This window comes from Lichenostomus cassidix, chromosome 7 (genome assembly GCF_008360975.1).
Source record: "Lichenostomus cassidix isolate B80296 chromosome 7, HeHo_3.0, whole genome shotgun sequence".
In the NCBI taxonomy this organism is placed as follows: domain Eukaryota; kingdom Metazoa; phylum Chordata; class Aves; order Passeriformes; family Meliphagidae; genus Lichenostomus; species Lichenostomus cassidix.
In genome coordinates, this window is record NC_139488.1 from 23,969,339 (window position 1) to 23,990,916 (window position 21,578).

The following is a 21,578-nucleotide window of genomic DNA, read 5'->3' on the forward strand; positions in this document are numbered from 1 at the left end:
CTCTCTCGTAAAGCATATTTAGATAAATATCAAAGAAATAATGTCATTTCATACTACATAGAAAGGTATGAAGGAAAACTTCAGAGGTACTCTGATGATGTTCTCAAATCTATTCTTACAAAGCCCAGTGATAGCAAATATGAAACATCCTGCAAGGCCTTCTGAGGTACCAATGCTACCTCATAGTAAACAAGAAATCTGTAGCTGCAAACGAAGCCCATTATTTTCTTTTTTCTCTCTCTGACATGTGTCTTTTTTAAACAAAAGATGTAAACATCTTTAGGCTGTTATCACAATTTCGGTAGTCATCTTTCCCGGATGAAATAAGTCTCTCAACCTTCTTATGTAACTTTTTTAAACCTCTTTTTTTTTTTTTTTCCTGTTGCTCTTCTCTGGACCCTTTCAACTATGATGAAGCCCATTTCAAGGACATGATTTCAGTTTAAACTAGCATGTACTTTAACAGATTTTATTCCTGTAATATTTACAGCTAAATCTATAAAGACTGATGAGCCTGTTTAACTTCAGAGTTATTTTCTTCAATGGCATTATCAGGGCCAAAAGTAAGCATATACACAGAACTTAACTGGAGTATAGCCTAAAATATCTAAGTGAAGATAAATACGGAAAACAAAAGGTAATAACTTTCAAGCTTACTAGATTAAGTTTTCCAGAATTTTATTCATAATTTTGTTCTGGAAATGTGCATCTTCCTTGACTTTCTTCTGTCCTCAAGTTTTGTCTGAATGACTGATTCACTTAAAATCCAAGGTAGTCATTTCCACATAATTTCTGAAACTGATCAATATTTTACGGATTTTCACTAACATCTTTGGAATTATGCAAAAACACATATGAAAAAAACAAAAATACTTTTTACACTGTGCAGACTTTTTAAACTTCTGAAAGTTGACACAAACTGCTTATGGAGTATATCCTGTCCAGAAGATAAATCATTCTGCAAAACAAATAACATCCCTGAATATTGTAATTTACAGGAATTGTTAGTAAGGTTACTCTGTAAGATCAGTGCTACTTATATGTGGATGCACAAATGTTTTTCATATGTTACAGGATAATGAACGGTTCTAAGAGGACTTCTTGCAGAAAATACTCTATTTTCTAACACAGGGGAATGAATGAATGCCACAGGAAAAAAATAGGCCTAATCCCGCCTTTTTAGTGCAGGAGAAAGATGGGGTGAGCTTTTCACCAAACTAATAGGTGAAAGAGGCAAAAACTGATCTTTGGCTGCACGTATAATGGGTAAATTTATCTGATTTGAATTATACAAAATAATAGGTTCGTTCTATTCAAGTCTCATCCCAGACCCACCCCCCTTTTCCAGCCCTAGGGGAGGGAGCGTTAAATAATGGTCTGTGTAAACTGATGCTCATGCAGTAAGAGTTTGGAGAAGTGCTGCTTGTACAAGTTAAAGCAGGCACTGAAGAAAGAGCAACCAAATAAAAAGCAGCTGCAGGAGCAAAGTGGACCCTTCTGAAATTAAAAGACATGTCTTTCTTCACCAGAGTTTTGACGCTGAAATGCAAGCAGACACTTGAATGTGAGAGGACTTACTTTTACCAGGCGCTTTTGGCCAGCAGCAGGTTTCCCGGGCTGCCCCGGCTGTGCAGCAGCCAGCCGCTGGAGGTGCGGAGCAGCCCGCGGGCAGCGGCGGGGAACAAAGGCGAGGGGCGCGGAGCGGAGCTGCTGGAGAGCCCCCCGCGCCGCCTGGGCAGGGTGAAGAGCCTGCACGAAATGCCCGGACCCAACACCCTCTACAACCTCTACGAGTTCTTCTGGAAGGACGGCTTCGGCCGCATTCATGAAATCCAGGTACAGCTCACTCGGCTGCTTAATGCTTTAACCGCGCCGGGATTACTTAAACCTCTCTTTTCCTCCCCTCGCGAAGCGCTGGTGACTCGCCGGGCTAGCAGCAGCGCAGCTGGGCATCGCCGCGCCGCCTTCCCGCTGGGCAGAGCCGGCATTCAGGGAACTCCCGCTGGAATTCCCGCAGCACCGGAGCCTTCGGCACTTTTGTTTGGCTGGGGATCCCACGATCCCCGCTCCCGTGCCCCGGTGCTCGCCAGCGCTCCCCGCGCATCTTTGTGCGCGTTTGAAACCGCTGGGGAGGTACCTCAGGCTGAATTTTTTTTTTTTTTAAAGTACCATTTTTTTAACTGGGCTGTTTCACAAGCTTTCAGGGGGCTTAGTTTTGGCGGGCAGGGCTGGGAAGCGTGGGCTTCCCTGGAATCTTGGAGGCAGCACCCACCCGTGCGGTGAGGCACCCGGGCCGCCCGAGCCCTGCCGCGGCTGAGGCGCCACCGCCGCTGCCCTTCCCTCAGCCCGGCCCGGCTGCTCCGCGGCGTTCAGAGACCATTTTGTCTCCTACCCCGGCCTCCCCTTACATAAATACACTCTGCCTACACCGGTCCCCTGAGGGGGCGGTAGATCGCCTGGCCCCGCTGCCGTCAGCGCTGGCCGGCCCCCGGCGGCCGCCCCCGTCCCTTCGGCAGGAGGCGGGCGGTTTGAACCGTGCCGGGGGGGTGAGGGACAGGGCCGGGCATGGTGGCGACTGGCGCTGCCGGCCCTGCCGCCACATTGCGCGGGGGAGGGGAGCGGGTGGCGGGAAGCGGGGCCGGATGGCGGCGTGAGGGGAGGGAAGGAGGCAGGGAAGGAAGGCGGGCGGAGAGCGGTGCTGTCACCTGGCGTGTGGCGGTGCCGGGTCAGGGGGAGGTAGTCGAGCGAGCCAGAGCCCGGGTGGAGCTGGAAAAGCGCCCTGTGGTCTGGGCACCTCCAGGGCTGTGGTGTCCCGCGGTGTCCCCTCGCTCGGCCGCACCTGGCAGGGTGGTGAGGTGTGTTATCCCTGCGGGCACGGCGGGAGAGGCTGGACAAGGATCCTCCTTCCCCCGTGCCGCCTCGGGATGCTGGCATGGGCAGCACTCTTACCGTAAGGCTGTCGCTTTCCAGAGATGAATTCTTTTGGTTGCTTGGCCAAACATGTGGGTTTCATTCCTCAAAAGTCACAGTGCATCTCCTGGGGCCCTTCCCCTGTGTAGTCCAAGCGATTCTAAAGGAAGCATTTGCGTATAAGGGAGTAAAACAGTGTTTTTCACCCTTTTGCAGCTGTGCATCCATAATACTTTCCACCGGCAGTACAGATTTCGTTGGAAATACCTCAAATGGGGCATTTATTAGTTTGCTTTTCATAGTGACCTTACCCAAATTGCTAGGAAGAAATTCACAGTCAACCCCACGAGGTTTGCTGCCTGAAAATTAACGAAATTTCAGGGGGGGAAAAAGAGAAAGGGAAATAAAAATAGAAAACGGAAACTAAAGAAAGCAAAACTTTAAATGGTTTGAGAACCAAAACTCAAAAGTTAAGATTTACAAAGAGCCTAAAAACACCAGAAAGAGGCAGGAAACAGAAAAAAAAAAAAAAGAATCACATAATTTGCTTAGTTTTGTCCAGCTTTGTTGTATTTACCATTTAGATTTTTAAGAAGAAATGTTATGCTGTGTTCCATAGCAGCCAAACTGCATTGCTAATGATGAATTGCTCAGCTTGATCGCTTGCTAAGCAAGACACATGCAGATGAAACTTGAAGACAACTAAAGCTTTTTGTTTCGTTCTCTTTTCCTCTAACTCTGTGGTGGTGTACAGAATTTGAGAGGTACTTATCATAATTTCATAACACTAAAAAAGATGCTACCATTGGTTTCAAGTGCTTTCACTGTCAAAACAGTGAAAATTACTCAAAACATTAAAAGGAATATAAGACATCCTAAATAGTATATGCTTTTCACTACCACTAGCTGATACGGCTATTTTCATTTTTGGTGAATATTATTCCTAGAAAGGAAAGTGTAAGGAAGGATAAGAAGTTGCAATGTAATACTAGTTTTTGTTCTGTTTAAAGTCTCAAAAATCACAGGATCCCTTCTTTGCATACACGTAGAATGCAAGTAGGCATTAACTGGATTAATAACAGTCAGTTAAATTTAACAATACAGTGAGCATCAGGAATGAATTAATCCCAAACCCTTTGGTAACCAGCACAGCTACTTAAACGATGTCCTTTGGCGCACACAAATATTTGTGTGCTATATGCAGAAGGGGTGGGGAAGCCAAGCGCTTTTTCACAAAGGAGATTCTGTTCTCAGTAACATGATTCCAGTTAGTCCTGGCCAAAGTAGTAATGCCTACAGCAATTATGACAAAGGGAAAGTATTTTTAATTTGATGGGGTTAGATCTCTTTTGTCTCATCAGTGCTATGCAAGGATAAAGAAAAGAAAGGTGAGGGGGGAGGAATTTGGATGCTGGCAGTTTGAATTTATGGTGTGTGAAAGAATGACTGGTGTGAGAGTGGTATGTGAGAAGCTAGAGTGGAACATTCTCAAGGTTTGGAACAAGGGAAAGAGAAACCTGTGTTGTGGTAGAAAATATGGAAAAAGAAATCCTGGGCACTTTTTTATACATGAAGTTGATAGAATGATGATCAGCCTGTTGAAAGCAAGAGATGTCCAAATACTTTGTCCCTGTCCATTTCTGGTTTAAAACTAATATTTAATTTATTTGATTGAATAGCTTGTCACTTGATATATTTTCTGTTGAAATTCGTTGTCCTATGTAAACCTCACCATCAGTAGAAATAAACTGCTTCATAAATAACAAAATTTGTTGAACCTGTTTTTCTGTGGCTGGTGGCCTCTATTCCTCTCACTCCACTGATTTTTCCTTGCAGCATTCCTTTCCCAACTCACACTTTCCTTTAAAGACATACTGTCAAAGTTATTATCTCCAAGTTCAGTGTCCCTAAAATATCTCTGAGGAAAGAGATACTTTGGGTTTTGGGTGTGCTTGTTCGTACAATGCTCTGCCTGTGGTGTTGGTTAGGAGCAGACCAAGCAGAAATGACAACTGAGTTCCTGCTGTAGCATTTCCTTCATCAGGATGACTAATACATATGTCTCATTTGAATCCAGATGCTGATTTTTGAAAATGGTAAGAATATCGTTATAGGAGGCCTTTAGAACTTAGACTGAAGTTGGCCATTGTGTTCCAAAAGTAGCTAAGAGGCGGCTGGCAGAGACCACAATTGCACAACTCATGTTTTATTTGGAAACTAGGCAAAAAGTTGCATTTTTTATATGCACTTGGTATCATATTCTAAAGAGTGATTCATGTGTCTTAAACATATCGTTGGCAATTAAACAATTCATCTCTGTAACCAGGACTAAATAAAATGTATTTTCCATCTCTGTAACCAGGACTAAATAAAATGTGTTTTGCATAAGTTAACCTTGGAGCAACACTAGACTGTCACAAGTGTAGTTAGTGTCAATGATCTTTGGATTATAATCAGCATAACTGTGTGCGGATGTCTTTGGATTAGAATGTAGGAAGTGTGTCAAACTTTGGTCTGTTTAACTTAATACCTTACCCAAAAATAAAGGCTTTAAAATTGATTTCTAAAGTCTTAATAATATGTTTCCAATAACTGCTTTGCCATTTTGGTGGGTTCACCCCTTTTGAAATGAGGATGTACCTCAACTCCAAGTGAATTTGTAGGAGTTGAGCGTTTCACTTCATGACCATCTCAGTGAAATTTTTTTGACATAATCAGTACAATTTCATGGGACAGAGATAGTGCAATCTTACTGGAAAACTTTTTTTGTTGGTTTTGTTTGTTTGTTTGTTTATATATATATATATACACACAATTTAATGTTTTATAATCCCCTTAATTAATTTCCAGTCCTCTAATTTGCCTCCAGCTTGAATCACATGATTTGTGGATCAACCACTCAAAAAACCTCACTGCAGGAATAAGACCTCACTTTTTCCTTTCTTTTGCTGAATTAACATATGTCTTTCTCAAGTTCACCGTCCCAAAGCTGTCCCAAAATGCAGTTTTTCTTTAGTCTGTAGTGCTAACATTGTCCTTGGTTAGGTGTGAGAAGCTTACACATAGTATTTTTATAAGCAATGAAATGGTAAAGTATTTATTTTCAAAATATACTAAATTTCATCTTTGTATTATATTGTTAATTTAATCCTATATGCCTCCATGTTTTTAATTTTTGTGGACATTCTTTCTAACCTGTTTGATTTGAAGGGATGTGTTTTTAAATGCACCAAATCCTTTCATCTTCTCAGTGTTTGGTTTCACTCACACTCTGTGCCTTAGAGCTTTGGGTCTTTTCAGTCAGGGGTCCTGAACTGTGTGACCTCTCTGTTTTCCTTGTGAATATTTCACAGTAATGCTTAGATTCCTCCTGACATTTCAAACTGTTCCTTGACTGGAAGGCTGGGAATCCAATTCTAGATGTGAGAGATTATGTATGACAAATTGTCAGTTTCCTTTTGTGATAATTTTCCTTAGTAATACTTGACTTCTGTTTCTCTTTGTTGGTGATGCTGAAGCAAAAACACACTCAGGAATATGGAAAGATCTTCAAGTCCCACTTTGGTCCCCAGTTTGTTGTATCCATTGCAGATCGAGACATGGTTGCTCAAGTCCTCCGAGCAGAAGGCAGAGCACCACAAAGAGCCAACATGGAATCCTGGCAGGAGTACAGAGATTTACGGGGGAGAGCCACAGGGCTCATTTCTGCGTAAGTGTTGTTGCTCCTTCCTTCAACTGATTGCCTTGTTTTCATAGTGATTTTCTGAAGAACTGTACCAGTCATCTGGGAAATCAGGCTTTTCTGTGTGGGGGAATCTGTGTGTCTAGTGGGGGAAGGCAGTAGGTATTTGTGGTGAATGCTGTGAATTTGTCTGTTCTGCTGTGAAGTTTCAAAGGGTTGGTAATGGTTGGAGTTAAAGGGTTGGTGAAGGTTGAAGTAGAACGTGCAGTGAGCTACTTTGCATGAAGACATTCTTTGGGAATGTGTATCAACTGGAGCTGTCTGAGCTGACTCACTAACCTGCAAGCAGTTTTGCAGAATAGAGCTTACTAGCTTTGGCACTGCAGTGTATGAATGTGGGTTTATTGCATCAGTCCTAGACTGTTCCATCTGGTTGGCAGTGCGCTGTGTGGAATTGTTGGCTCAGATTGGTTTTAGCTTTATTGTTCACCAAAGTGCCCCCTCAGTAGACTAATGCAGAGAAGTCACAGTATGGTCACTTCACACTGTAGTGCATCCCCATGCAGAGATTTTTGAACCAGAGGAGTTATCTGTCTGTACAGCTTGCATAACCTGGCAGTGCATGTGGGTGTGGTTAATTGCCACTGGGAACTACTCACAGTCCCCACTGACATAGGATGTTTATTTAGAGGCAAACTAATTTCCTGAGTCATGGACAGTCTGTTTTTTCATGGTAGCAAAAGGCTTTATGTGTTGCACTGCAGACTCAAATGTTAAGCTGCAGTTGAGACTTAAACTAACAGTTTTTTGATACTTAGTGAAAAGAGATCTTAAATCAGGAGATAGTTAGGAAATATCTGTTAAAGAGATCAAATTCTTCTGCTGGCCAGTAAGCTTCTGTGCCTTGCAGCAGCATTGCTCCAGGTAAAAAAAACTAATGGTAAATACATAGCACTTTAAAATAAACACATAAAAGACAATTGCCCATTTTCATAAGGAATTTGAAGGTATTCCTTGAACCACTGTTCCCAAATACTCTGCATCATGCAGATGCTACAATTCAGATTTTTAGTCTTCCGCACAAACATTTCCATGCATAGCTCAGCTAAAGCAGAATCTCTAGCTGTAAATTGTTTCTCTATAGGTAGATCTGCTCTCTTATTACTTTGTAGGTTTAGAATTAGGGTAGCTGAAAGTGATATATCAGTAATAGAATTTATGGTACCAGCTCAGGTTGTTGATTTGTCAGATCTGAATGTGATACCTTTACTTGGCAATTAAGTTCTGGTTCTGTGTAAAAGCAGTTTTGCAGACTAACCATTCAAATATTTATTTAAAGTAATAGAATATTTTACTAATTTTTTTGTGTTAGCTACTACTAGCAGATTAATATAGGGACACTTGTCAAATTCAGAACACTGAGTGGGCAAGTTCTGTCACTCAACCCAGAGAATGACTTGCACCTGTACATACATGTTGCAACACTGAAATTTAATGAGGATATGCAATAAATGCAGAATAAAAATGTAGGAGGATAATACAAAATATACATTATAAAACTTTCATTTTACCACTTGCTTTCATTTGACATGAAAAATCACAGTTTGGTTGCAGAGCTCTTACCCAGCTGATGATTGTTAAGGAAAACTATGTATAAACATTATTAATAATTTCTTCTAGGGAGGGGGAGCAATGGCTAAAAATGAGAAGTGTCCTGAGGCAAAAAATTCTGAAACCCAAAGATGTGGCTGTTTACTCTGAAGGAGTCAATGAAGTTATCAAAGACTTAATTAAACGAATCCACACCCTCAGGAGTCAAGAGGAGGATGGGGAAACAGTAACCAATGTTAACAACCTTTTCTTCAAGTATTCAATGGAAGGTAAGCCCAGGCTTAATCACATCAGTAAAGAAAATGGATGTAAAGCAGTGTGTATATGGTTAGGCATTTCTGTCAAATGACTGTGCCCTGTTGTGATTAATCTGGAAAAAGAAGTTTGATATTCTGCATTTGTGTGTCTCCCTAGTTAGTGCAGTGGGTATCAGTAGAATTCCTTTGTAGAGTCCAAAGACCTGATACCTTGTATTAAGGAGCAATTCCCCTGGAAATGCTGATGTATAGGTAAAATGTTCAATCAAGGCCTTGAACAGTTTCAGTATTTCTGTATTAATTTGTCAAGAATAAGGGTGTTGACCTTCTAACAGGTGACTTCTAAGATATTAAATTCACAATATACCAGCAAAATTCCAGTGGGGAATCCCCATGTAATGTATCTTAATTAAATTTATAGCTTAATGTGGGAAAAGATACTGCTTTTCCCTGCCTATGCATGCCAAGTGTGGGATTGCTATGCTTGCCTTAAGATCATCTGCCACTGCCTACCATCAATGAGGGAATGCTGAATGGAACTCTGGCCTAAGCCTGTATGGCATTTCCTGTGTTCTTACAGAAATCTCATGGTGATACATATTTCATGCATTTCTTTAACTGTCTGCATACAACCCCATCTTGTTTTATATAATACATTTTAAAAACATTGGTACTCTTTGCTGACAGGCAGCTGAGTAATTTGGGATTTGAAGAATTTCCAAATTGCTCACTTATGAAGATGCTGTATCAAATTGCTGGCTGCCTGCTTGGTCTGTTTCACATTAATAGTATCTAAAAATGGCATTAAACTACCAGTTTATGGAATTTTAAACTGTGAGCTTACAGATTCACTTTAACTGATGGGTTAGTTTGAATTCTTCACATTCTTTTAGTTTTTCATTAATAACTTGTGCCTGGCACACACTAATTTTCTATATGAATTGCTGTTTATTTAACTGATACTGTAACTGTTCAGAGAACCAATGTGTAAGATTTCTTTGGAAAGACCATGTAAACAGCCAGAGGATGTATAAGAACTAGCAGTTTCTGAAAGAGGCACACAAGAAATAAAAGGCACAGAAAAATGTCTTCCCAGGGAGGAAAATCAGGGAAGTAAGAGTGAGTTGAAAATAAGCAAATTTTAAAATTATTTTTGCCAGAAAAGATAATTTCTAGTAGGGGTGCCTGCCGTACTGCAGAAAAACATCTGGGGAAATTACGGCAAATCAGAATAAGAGACAGTCAACATTGTCACTTGCAATAGTGTCACACTTGCTGTTTTTCAGGGCTGGGTGGAGTGTGCTGTGTGCAGTAAAAGCACTGTCTGGAGTGCAAGCTTTTTATCCATTTCTACAGAGAATGTATTCATTTGCTCCCAGCTGATGACAGACACAGCCAGTTGTAGAAACTCCTGCATTGTCACCAGTTATCAGAAATGTCTTTGGACTTGTGTGTCCCTGTGGATTCAGAGGTCAACAGGGCAGGCTCAGGATTCATAGTGAAATGCAAAACACAGCCAACAGGCTGGAGGCTGCTCCACTTCAGGTGGAATTCCTGGCTGTCTTCTCATTATTGACATGGCAACTACTCTCTTGCTACAATGTTTAGCTGGACTTTTTTTACGTGTTTTTAATTTCTATTTTATCTGCTCCAACTGAAGTAATAACTAAACATTTCTTGTAAGTTCCATTTTATGTTAGTTAATTCCTCAAATTATTAATACGTATTGATGCATGCAGATAGCCAATTCTTTGATTTTTTATGTGCAGGTGTGGCGACTATTCTGTACGAATGCAGGTTGGGCTGCCTGGAAAACAACATCCCACAGCAGACTGTTGAATATATTGAGGCTCTGGAATTGATGTTTAGTATGTTTAAGACCACTATGTATGCAGGTGCTATTCCCAAATGGCTTCGTCCACTTATTCCAAAACCCTGGAGAGAGTTCTGCAGATCCTGGGATGGACTCTTCAAATTTAGTAAGATTTAGTAGTAGAAAAGTTCAGCTGTATCTCTGCAGGTTCTGTGTGTGTTTGAACGGGACAAGCTGCATTTCTCTTCTAAAATTATAAGAAGACATTATGGCAGAAGTAAGTTTCACATTAAATGCAGACTGGCCAGGGGAACTGTTTTAAAAAATACTCTACTGAAAACTAATTTTACCAGTACATTTCAAAAACTCCCCTTTTTTTATACTGCTCTTTCTTTATTTGTCTTCATCTGTTTCAGCACCCAGTTGTCACTCCAGGTCCAAGTTCTTTGCCAAGGTTTTATCTTAAGCCACTTCAATTTTAACGAGGGTAGTTTTGTTGACTTCAGCAAAATTTTAATTAAGCACTCTAACAAATGATCACCACTAAAACTGACTAGAAAGTTAATCAATTAGGTTCTAGCAATCAATTAAACACCTGGTAAAGTTTATTTTTATATATACAAGTGTATAAGTTGACATCAAAGTACGTTGATGTACTACAATATGGGTTTTTTTGGTAAATAAAACATTCCAGGCTGCTTTATGAATTAGCTTTCATGTAAGTTCATGTAAGTAGGAAGATGGAGTTATCTTTGCAATTTTTTTTTTTATATTCTGGAGTGTTGAAGAAACCTGAACCCTTTTTCCCTCTCTAATATTAGAAATATGCATTTTCATTTTTTTGTAAGCTCATTCCGTGAGCCATTAACTTTCTCAGGAGTTTTTCTCTTCTTAAATCCCTTGTTTGACCAAAGCTGCTGTTTGCAGCCACTAAAGCATACATGAAACTGTGGGTAAAATTGCTCAGCATGTCATTCACTGAAGTTTCTCAATTTTTGTTATTACTTGATGCTCCTCATCTTTGTCTTCAGAGTAATTAAGTTCTGTGGCTTTGACCTTCTGCTTGCTGCTAGCATCTTGTAGCAGCCTTTCTGTGCTGAGTTGCAGCATGCTCTGCAGGGTTCACCACTTCTTGCAAAGTCATCAGAAGACAAGCCAGGTGGGCGTAAAAACTTGACCTTGAGCTTCCCTCACTCCCTGTCACGAACTGAAATCTCTTGTGTCCTTTCTTTGTGCTCAGCATTCTCATGCTGTGAACTAGCAAGGTTCCTGTCAGCTCAGTCTTTCCTTACCATGAGTACCCAAGGACTTCCACCACCACTCTAGGATCTTTTCCTTAAGAAAAGAGAAATCTTTTTTTCCTGGATGTGCAGTGTAGCATAAGTGAGAAATGTCACTACTGAATGGAATCAGCAGAAAAATAAAAATGGAGGCTTAACAATTTTTTTGAATCCCAAAGGTCAAATCCATGTTGACAACAAATTGAAGGATATTCAGTCTCAGCTGGACCAAGGAGAAGTAGTGAATGGTGGGCTTCTTACACACCTCCTAGTGAGTAAGGAACTTACTTTGGAAGAGATTTATGCCAACATGACTGAAATGCTTCTGGCAGGAGTGGACACAGTAAGCTTGTTATAATTTTTCTTGTGCATAGTTGTTTCTGTAAACCAGTATCATTGGCACCAGGGGGGTTACGTTGTTTATAAGGATGTCATTTTAACACATTTAAGCCATGACGCCTTTAAAGTGATACAAAATACTTCCTGTACTGTGTAATCTCTCCACTGGAATGAAGTCAGTGCTCTGTTTTAGCTGTGCTTTACAGGAACCCATCACTTGGGAGTCTGTTCCAGTTCATTAAACAGATAAAACAATAATTATCTTTACTTTCAGCTTGTATTTTACACATTTTCTTTTATTAGTTTGCTTATCAGGTTGGTGTTTGTGCTACTTTATGTAGGCCACAATAGAAAAGTTGGCTGAAAGTTAGTGTGAAAAAGAATGACCAATGAACTCATACATAGTATTTGGTAAAGGATTTTAATGAATGGCTAATTGAATCATCTGGGACATACGTTATGGATCAAATACCTGCTTTCTGCTGGAATCCATTAGGAGGGGGATATTAGGCCAGCACTGATGTGGATAAAGGATCAGTTCACTCTACCCTTGCTTGTGCTGGCAACATAGAGCCAGGCTGAGGCAAAGAGCTGTGGTTAGGGCTCAGGACTGATGGGGCTGGTGTATCCAATATGTTAACACCCAGGAAAGTGTTTTAAGTGTCTCTCATTCTTTATTCTTCTGATCTGCCATATAGACCATTTGAAGAAACATTAAAGTCATGTGTGTATTTTCCTCTCCTCTCATTCCTATCACATGAAATCAGTGTAGCTCAGTGTTGACTGCAGCATGACAATCAGAAGAATAAAGAAAGAGAAAGATGAGTTGTTGTATATACAGTGTATACAAAGTTATTTAGAATATCAGTGAACACTGCTATTATGAATGATTGTAACTGAACAACTTTTAAAAAGAAATTATATTAATTCAATAAATAAAATGCTATGTAGGACTTCAATAGTCTTACAGTAGAAAAGTTTAAGTTAAAAAGTAAAATGGCCTTAAAGAAAAGAAAAACTCTCTGAATAATTGAATTCAGATTTTTTTAGTTTAAGAAAGTTTGTAAGGTTTCTAAAGAAAACAAAAAAACCCCAACAGTAATCACTTTTGAATTCCAAAATAAGGAGCACATGTAAAACTTCTTTATGTGCTAAATATTATTCCCTTGGTAAAATATCCCAAGGGTTTATGAGTTTGCCGAGCTTTTTGATGTTTGCTTCTTAAGTAAAGCACAGTTATTCATCCCATTCATTTTCTAATCTTTCAGACCATTAATTTTCCATTTTTAGTGTGTGACAGTTTTCATTACAATAAAAGGACAATCGCGTTCATGCCAACAAGAATTTCCCTTTCCACTTGACTCAGCTTTCTCAGCTGGCAACAGTCTTTTCCTGAGTGGATGATACTTCTGATTTCCTCATTTCCAAGTACAAAACAGAAATTGAGGGAATTTTTTTTCCCTACTGTTGTCAATTCAGATCTCATTTTATGATAGAAACTGAAAGAGGTTTAGAGCATTATAAAAGCTTTCAACGGAATTGTAAGGCAGTTGTTGGATACAAAGCATTTTGGCTGTTGCTATAACAGTCTTAATTTTTAACAGGTTATGAAGGAACTGGAAAGCTGGGAAGGAACAGTGTTTAAATCAGGGAAGTTCTGTATACAGCTGGAGCAATTGCAAACTCTTCTGAGTGAAGTAGAACTGGGCTGCATTTTAGAAGGCACAGCCACTCTATTGCAAGAAAAGAAAGAAAAGCTTATCAGAAGGATACTTCTAGCATTATACCCCAGTTTGAAGACAAGACATAAAAGGTCTCCATCATGATGAATTTGCATTCTAAATTGATGATAAGCATAAGACCAAAATAAGACATTTCCACAAGCTGATTTTTTTTTCCAGCTGTGGTAAAAAAAGATTAGATGATGGGTTTCTTTAAATCCTCTTGTGCTCAAAGTTGAACTGTATCCTGCCTTGTGTTCTGTTTCTTCCTTCAAACAAAATATTTTTAAATGATAGTGGAGTAGCATTGCTCACCAAAGGATAAAGTCTAATCTTAGCAGTGATGATATAAATTCTGTTGTGTGGATGCTATGAGGGGACCACCATATGCTTAAAAGGGGCTGGAAAATGTTCTGAGTGGTATTTTCTTATCTTGTTTCCTGTGAAGTGTTTTTGTTGGAAAAAAAGGTGAAATGCATACTGAAAACTAGCAGCTAACTTAATCCATTGCTGTTTATGTTTCAATATTGTTTACATAGTTGGGTTTGCATTTGGTTTGGCTGTTGCTTTTTATATTTCACTGGGAAAATATCAACAAAGATTGTTTTGATAAGTGGCGAACTTTTAGATGGAAAAAGGATGAAGGAGGGGATGGCGAAGTCTGGCAACATCCCATTGAATCCAGATGTGAATCATTGCCAGTCTGTTTCATAACTTTAAACATATAAAACACATAGTTGAAAGCTGATTGTTTTTCTTGGCTTGAAATTATTTTTTATGTAATCTTGTTGGGCTTGATGATGATGACTGTGGTTTCTTCCTTAGACTTCTTTTACTTTGTCCTGGGCAATATACTTGTTAGCAAAGCACCCAGAGGTGCAGCAACGTGTTTACAACGAAATAGTCAATAAGCTGAGGAAAGATCAAGTTCCTGTTGCTCACGATGTCCCCAAATTGCCTTTGATTAGAGCTGTCCTGAAAGAAACATTAAGGTAAATAGCAGACAACTAAAAAATTTAATTCCATGCTGTTTTAATGGATTTGAGTCCATGCTAGCATTTGTATGTAATTGTTGCTACTGCTATTTTCTTCTTCTGCTTTTATTTATTGTAGCAACATTGTGTCTGACGATGCTTAAGCAATTAATAAGATAGATTATATAATGTTTAATGTTTCTAAGTATGGTAAAAGTGGTATCACATATGTAGGACATGTCTGTTAAGGTAAGGAATCAAAAGCTTGATTTTCCCTTTAGTCTGTATGATGAAATGTAGAAACTTCCTCCCCCACACTGGTACTTTGCCGTGCCACTACAATAATTTTAAGCTTCTTGATTTAGATTAAAGGCATGTGACATACTTTTTTTGGGTACGTTTACACTAAATGTTCATCGAGGCAGGAGGGGAATAAGAGGATTTTAGAGAAGGCATCAATAAGGTTTTTTCAGCTTTAGCAGTAGAGCTAAAATGTTTCCAGCTTGACCGCCTAACTTCATGCTTGTATATGTGTAAAACAAATAAATGTATAGACCAAATAGCTCAACCTTCAGTTACTAAAGAACTTTTCTCAGGTGAAGGTCATGTTCTCACAGATGATTCAAGGTCTTTGAGGCTCCAAGGTGTTCTGTACCTCTGAAAAACCTTTTTTGCTGTGAATGAACATGACATTCACACTGCATATTTGTGAATACAAATTGGAATCTAAATGGTTTTTAATTGCATTAGTTATTACTGTTGAACTACCGATAAATATTACTTTCTAGGTTATACCCAGTATTGCCAGGAAATGGAAGAGTGACCCAAAAAGACTTGATCATTGGAGGTTACTTGATACCTAAAGGGGTAGGTTCTGTTACAGTCCTCTGCAGAGAACAGTTTAATTTTTGCATATGAAATATGATTTGCTGCAACATATATACGCTTCATTGATTTTAAAAGATTTCACCATGCTAGAACATTAAGAGGAAAGTATTTCAATAATATCCATTTATATGCCACAAGTTGATGATATGATTGACTTGCTGCTGTTTTGATATTTTTTTATTTGGCTCCTCACCTGCAAATGAAATTTATCATCATCACCTGTTCTGAATATTCTTGAGGGTGGAGTCTATTAAAAATATCTCTGAGTAATGGTACAATTCAATTAAAAAAGCATGAATTTCATTATTCTTGCAGTTTTCTAATTCTTTGCCTGTTAATTCCCTTTTGTAGAAAGAGTTTCTGCGTTTTTATCATAGCAACTTCATGAAATAACTACCAATACTCGTGACTTTTGTTCCCATCTCCTTCCCCACTGCATCTTCTCTAATATATCCAGCAACACTGAAAACAATTTGAAGATTATTTCATTTGACCAGTTGAGAAAGGGATTTGATTTTTGAGGTATCCTTTTGTCTTTAGAATTACTCAGAGATACTTAATTTTTATCACCTCTTATTGGAGAAATTACACTACTTGCAAATGCTTTTTAATTTTGTTATGTGCATTGGAGTTAGCTAAATATAAATATCATTTATTTCCTCAGACTCAGCTGGCACTTTGTCATTATGCTACTTCATACAGTGAAGAAAATTTCTCAGTGGCGAATGAGTTCCGACCTGAGCGCTGGCTGAGGAAAGATAATTTGGACAGAGTAGACAACTTTGGCTCCATCCCCTTTGGATATGGCATTCGAAGTTGTATAGGGAAAAGAATTGCAGAGCTGGAAATCCATCTTGCGCTGATTCAGGTTAGAATTGTGTGACAGGATTACAAGAAGAAAAGTGAATTGGTATTATGTTTTTATGTATGCCATTTTTGGATATCTTACAGGGCTCAAAACCTTTGTTTTGGAGTGTTGTCTAATGTACTCCTCCTGCAAAGACTTAAAAAAATTAATAATGCTTGAAATGTAGCGTAGAACTTAAACTACATTGCAGATAGTATAGTACACGTGATGTAAAACTAAAGGTAAATTCCATTATATCCATATATAAGGAAATATATGGATTTGGTACAGCAGACTTTTGTAAGCAAATCAGAAGTCTTTCTTAATGTATATTAGAATGGTGACCTGCTCAGGTTTTGTGTTTAATTAAAACTTACAAAGATGTAAAATAGATTTGATATCCTTGTATTGATCACAGTGTGATGACAAACAGTAGATTTTTTCTGTGTTCTGTGGTTTTCTCTCTTCTTGTTCTTTCTTCTAACTCATTTTCATTTTAGATATACATAATTTGTAGTTATATAAATAGTTAATACATACTGATACATATTGGTTTTGATTGATTCATATAATAAAGAAAGTGTTCCCAACAGCTGCTACATTTTTTGTCATTTGCAAGACACCCTTTAGCTCAAATAATGAGATTGTGCAATCAAACCTCAAAGATTTGGTAACTCTTTATAGTTAAACTATCAAAATATTTAGATCCATTTTATGTTGTCAAAGCAAAGCGTGATTGAATTTGTCTTTGAATTTCCTTCAGTAAACCTCTAGAGCAATCTCTGAACAATTAGCGCCTCTCTTTTGGGTCTGAGAGTGAGAGAGCCCCCAGGGGGCTGGGTAAAACAAACATACTTCCATCTCTTTGGAAAGGAGGCTCAGGGTAGCAATGGAGAACCTGCTTTTGTTTTCTGGAAAGAAACTAGAACAAAATAGCACACAACGTATTTACAAACATCGAAATGATATTTAAGTGATTTAAAATTAGAAACACGTGGAGCTCATTAAAGAGAAATGGTTCCAGATCAGTCTGATTTCTTTCCTTGACTTGATCACTTACCTAATGTGGGGGTATAAAGTAAGTAATGTACTCTGACTTCAGGAAGTATTTTCACACATCTTGTATATTTTTCTCTCAATTAAATTAATAACATTTGTTCCAGATGGAAGTGCCCATAAAATGCATGCACAGCTGGTTGGAAAAAGGAAATAGCTGGAGGCAGCAGCTATCAAATATTTGCTGTTGAACTGGAAAAGCATTTAATTAAAATTCTGTAAAAGTCTGTCCTGCATTTGATTTAGGCTGGTATTTTCATTAACAGTGTAAGTGATGGATTAGAAAATACTTCTAGAGTTTGCATGGGATACCAAGATGCTGTGAATTAAGTTAAAATCAGAATGTGAATACAGAATTATGAAAAAAAGGAAAAATGTTCCAGAAGCAACACAAAATTATTCACTAAGGACACTTGCAAGTTAGTGTCATTGAGAAGAAGCAAATGCATAAATACAAATTTATGAACAACTGGCTAGGTAATATTAGTACCAGCAACAGACTGGAGGAATATAGTGAAAAATCAGTCAATTCTGGCAAGTCAGTGTGATTCTAGATTATATCAGCAGCATTAGCAAGCATTTTTTGTGTCAGAAAGAGGAGCTAAATTACTCAGTCTTACCAAACACTGATGAATCCTCACTAAGCAATGATAAACAGCCAACCCCAAGTGCTGCATTTTAAGGACAATATAGCCAAATTCAAGGAAATGTGGAAGATAAAGAGGATAACAAAAAGGATTAAAAAAAGAGAAAAATTAGATAAAAATTTTGTCAAGCATCTGACAGTGAAAAAGGTAGTTATGTATAGGAAAACAATGCATTGTTCATCAGTCATACTAGGTTAGAAGGATAAGAGAAAATTACTTAATTCATAGAAAAAAGTGTTTGAGATTTGTTATTAGGAAAAGTTGAGGATGTTGCAGTATTTCCCTCTTGAAAGTGTAAAAGTAGATAGCTGAAGTATTCTTTGTTCAGAAAAATGTGTCTGATGGGACTGGGACTCCTATTGCTTTCTTAATAATTTCACATATTGGTTGATATTAAAGGAAGTGAAATCAAAAACATATAGAGAGGAACTTCACATGGTTTGAAAGAGACCTTCGTTTCTTTGATAGCTCAGACTGTTTAATCCGGTTATGTGGAAGTTCTTCAAAAAGGACTTGCTCAATCCCCTCTCAATCAGAGGGGGAAGATTTTGAATTGTAATCTTTACCTTGTAATATCTTTTTTTTTCTTTTTTTCTGGATGGGAATCATAGCACTTAAACTCTGCAGAACTAGCAAGACAGATTTTGTTTGTGACAGTCTGTTATGTTCTCTTTTTTAAAGGCTAATCTTCATCAGTAATTTTGCAGTTTTTCTAATACTTGTCCTGTTTATGTTCACAGCTACTTCAGAATTTTGAAATCAAAATTTCTCCCAAAACTGAACCAGTTCATGCCAAAACTCACGGACTTTTGACTCCTGGTAACTCCATCAATGTGAGATTTTCTGACAGAAAGTGAGACTCAAATGTTTTGGAAGTACTTACACAATTTTCACGGAAACAGAGTTGCATCTTGTGGAAGTTTAAACATGCTTGTTCTCTGGTTTGTAGGTATTTGACAAGATCATGAAGTATTATGTTCTGCCTTAGTTCTAGCAGTACATAAGAGCAATTAACTCTCCTATAACAGTTAATTACACATATGAAAATATATACTGAAAAAATTCTTTCTTGCATTGGGAATCTCCTTTTGTCTGGGAGAATTTCTAGTAATAACAACAGAAGCATTGAAAAAAGCCAACCAAAAGTAAATTCAGACATGTCAGTATCATTCAGTGGTTTTGTTACGCTGCTACTCAGTGAGTGTGTTTGAGAGCAAGGGGATGACTAGATAATATGTGAAAATTAGCTGCATGTGTAAGTTTGTGTTTTCCTCTTTCTTGTCCTCCATTGTTTTTTAAAAGTTTCCATGTAACATTGAAATTATGAGATCTTTTTTTTATCTGTAAAAACATTTACTCTGCATGTATTAAAAAACATTCCAGTAATATGAAAAATAAGGATAGAAACAATACAACTTATGTCACATTATTTAGACTTGAAATACAGAACATATACAAATTTTTCTAAACATAATCCCCATAAAATGTTTCTAGATTAAAAAAAATAAAAATTTTAAAAATGAAAGTTCAAATGTCACGTTGGAGAGTTTGAAGCCAGGCATTGTTCTCATCACCAAAGCACAAGCCACTTTCAGTGTTCTAGCTATTATGCCAAACCGAAATGTAAATATTAAAATGAAGTAGTTTTTACATTTTTATCATTTAATTAAAATACCACTTTTAACTTTATTCACAGTACTTCAACAGTAAGAACTGGAAACTTCCCATCTTAACATTCTGAACCCATAGTCAAATACATAGTTCTGTAGGATGGAAATGTGACTACTGAAGTATTCAGAGAGGTTTTTTTACTATCCAGTTCCTAATAGAAAGAATGGACACCTGGAAGTTTGGGGTTGGTTTTTTGGGGTTTGTTTTGTTTGGTTGTTTTTTCAAATATTATTATTTTTCCTATGACAGCCAACAGAAAAGTCTCTCTTTCAGGATACTTCAGATAACTTTAGCATCACTGCATTAACCTTACATTTTCATTTTTGAGACAAACTTGTACCTTGTGTCCATGTTATGCCTTGAACGATGCTCAAACCTGAATATCCTAATATGATACATATGTAATTATGTATAGTTAACTGTTTACATATCAGGCTATGACTGTTGTTTGGGAGAGAGTTTACATACTGACAATCATAAATACTTCAGCTATATGCAAAGTTAGCAAAAGTTTTGCAACTTGGTTTGTAAAATTACAACATTTTTCTTTGCCTGTCTAGCCTTCGAAGTCACAGACAGGTTAGAAATTAAATAACATACTGTAGTTTATTGGTGTACATGAAATTTCACATAGCTAGCTGCTACAGTCACTTTGTTCTAGTATTTTGATTCCTTTCTGTGGTGCATTTTCTAGGTTTTGACAAAAGAAAAACAAAATCTCCTTTGTATGGACCTGATATATAAAATAATAACACTAAGCAAAATTGATCTGACCTATGAGAGGATTAAATGCTTACATAATGACTTTAAAATGCTATTCTTGTATTGAGCATATATGTGTACTGTAAGAAAACCAGGTATTCTGTTGGGAGTATTTTCCTTGAACAAGCTTGCCTTTTGATTTTTTCCAGGGCTTCCAATTATTCTGTCTTTCTTTATGGTTTTTTTTTTCTTTCCCATTGTTATTTTCAATTGTCTCCATCGTAAATCAAATGAAGAAATTTTTTATTTGCCAGCTGACATCCTGAAGGAGATGTTTTGCAAAGGTCTGTTTAAAAGTCTATGGATTGAGTATTTGACTCCTTAACTCTGCCTGAAGACAAAGAGCCCATGCCTGGAATCCAAATTTGGATGCCATATGGTGCCTTCCCTCTGCTTTGTCAGAGCATCATTAGAAACACCAGCCACTGCTGTGTTGCAGTACATTTGCTACTTGGTATCAGTCCCTAAGTAATACATCACTGTAGAGGATGGAAGAGACATTCTCAAATGCTTTTTATAACATTTGAATCTTTTCATGAAAACAGCCAGTATTTTGTTCTAATGGAGCATCTATCCATGTAAGTTGTCTTTTATACATAATAAAATATTTATACAGAATTTACAAGTCTTGATTCTTATTTTAATTACTATTTATAATTGCCTTTTTTTTTAGCAGCCTAAAGTCTTTAACTTATATAGAACTGAAAGATTCACTGCTCCATGGGAAGTTAATAGTTCAGCTAGAAAAGATGGGGATTCGTACAAGAATTTAAGGTGTGTAGTGACCTGGCAGAAGGGGAGAGAACACTATGTTATGTTAATGTTTTGATTAATTGCTTAATACATAGAAGAATATTAATGATATATAGAAAAAGTAATAAAGTGTAAAAAATAAAAACAAAAACAGAACCCAGAATGTAATAGAAATGGGCCAGAATTTAATAGCAAAATATATGTATGTAGGAAATACAAATAATTTATTTGGGGAACTCACCACTTGAAAATGTAATATGTAACAGAAGGCCTATGTAATCACAGGTGACTACAAAGTGCAAGTATGTGGGAATAACAAAAAATACAGCCTACGATGTATGAGATGAAATCTGACCTATTCTTACCC

General features: G+C 37.8%; 1 protein-coding gene across 1 annotated transcript; it reads left to right on the forward strand.

The window, feature by feature from the left end:
- The first annotated feature begins 1,230 nt into the window (after nucleotides 1–1,230).
- On the forward strand, nucleotides 1,231–21,030 carry CYP27C1 (cytochrome P450 family 27 subfamily C member 1). The gene is made up of 9 exons (XM_085066869.1): nucleotides 1,231–1,836; nucleotides 6,429–6,619; nucleotides 8,273–8,472; nucleotides 10,230–10,439; nucleotides 11,733–11,896; nucleotides 14,439–14,605; nucleotides 15,376–15,454; nucleotides 16,140–16,343; nucleotides 18,766–21,030. Exons 1-9 carry the CDS (start codon nucleotides 1,513–1,515, stop codon nucleotides 18,880–18,882), a joined length of 1,656 nt encoding a protein of 551 aa, XP_084922995.1. The 5' UTR covers nucleotides 1,231–1,512; the 3' UTR covers nucleotides 18,883–21,030.
- Nucleotides 21,031–21,578: the final 548 nt, after the last annotated feature.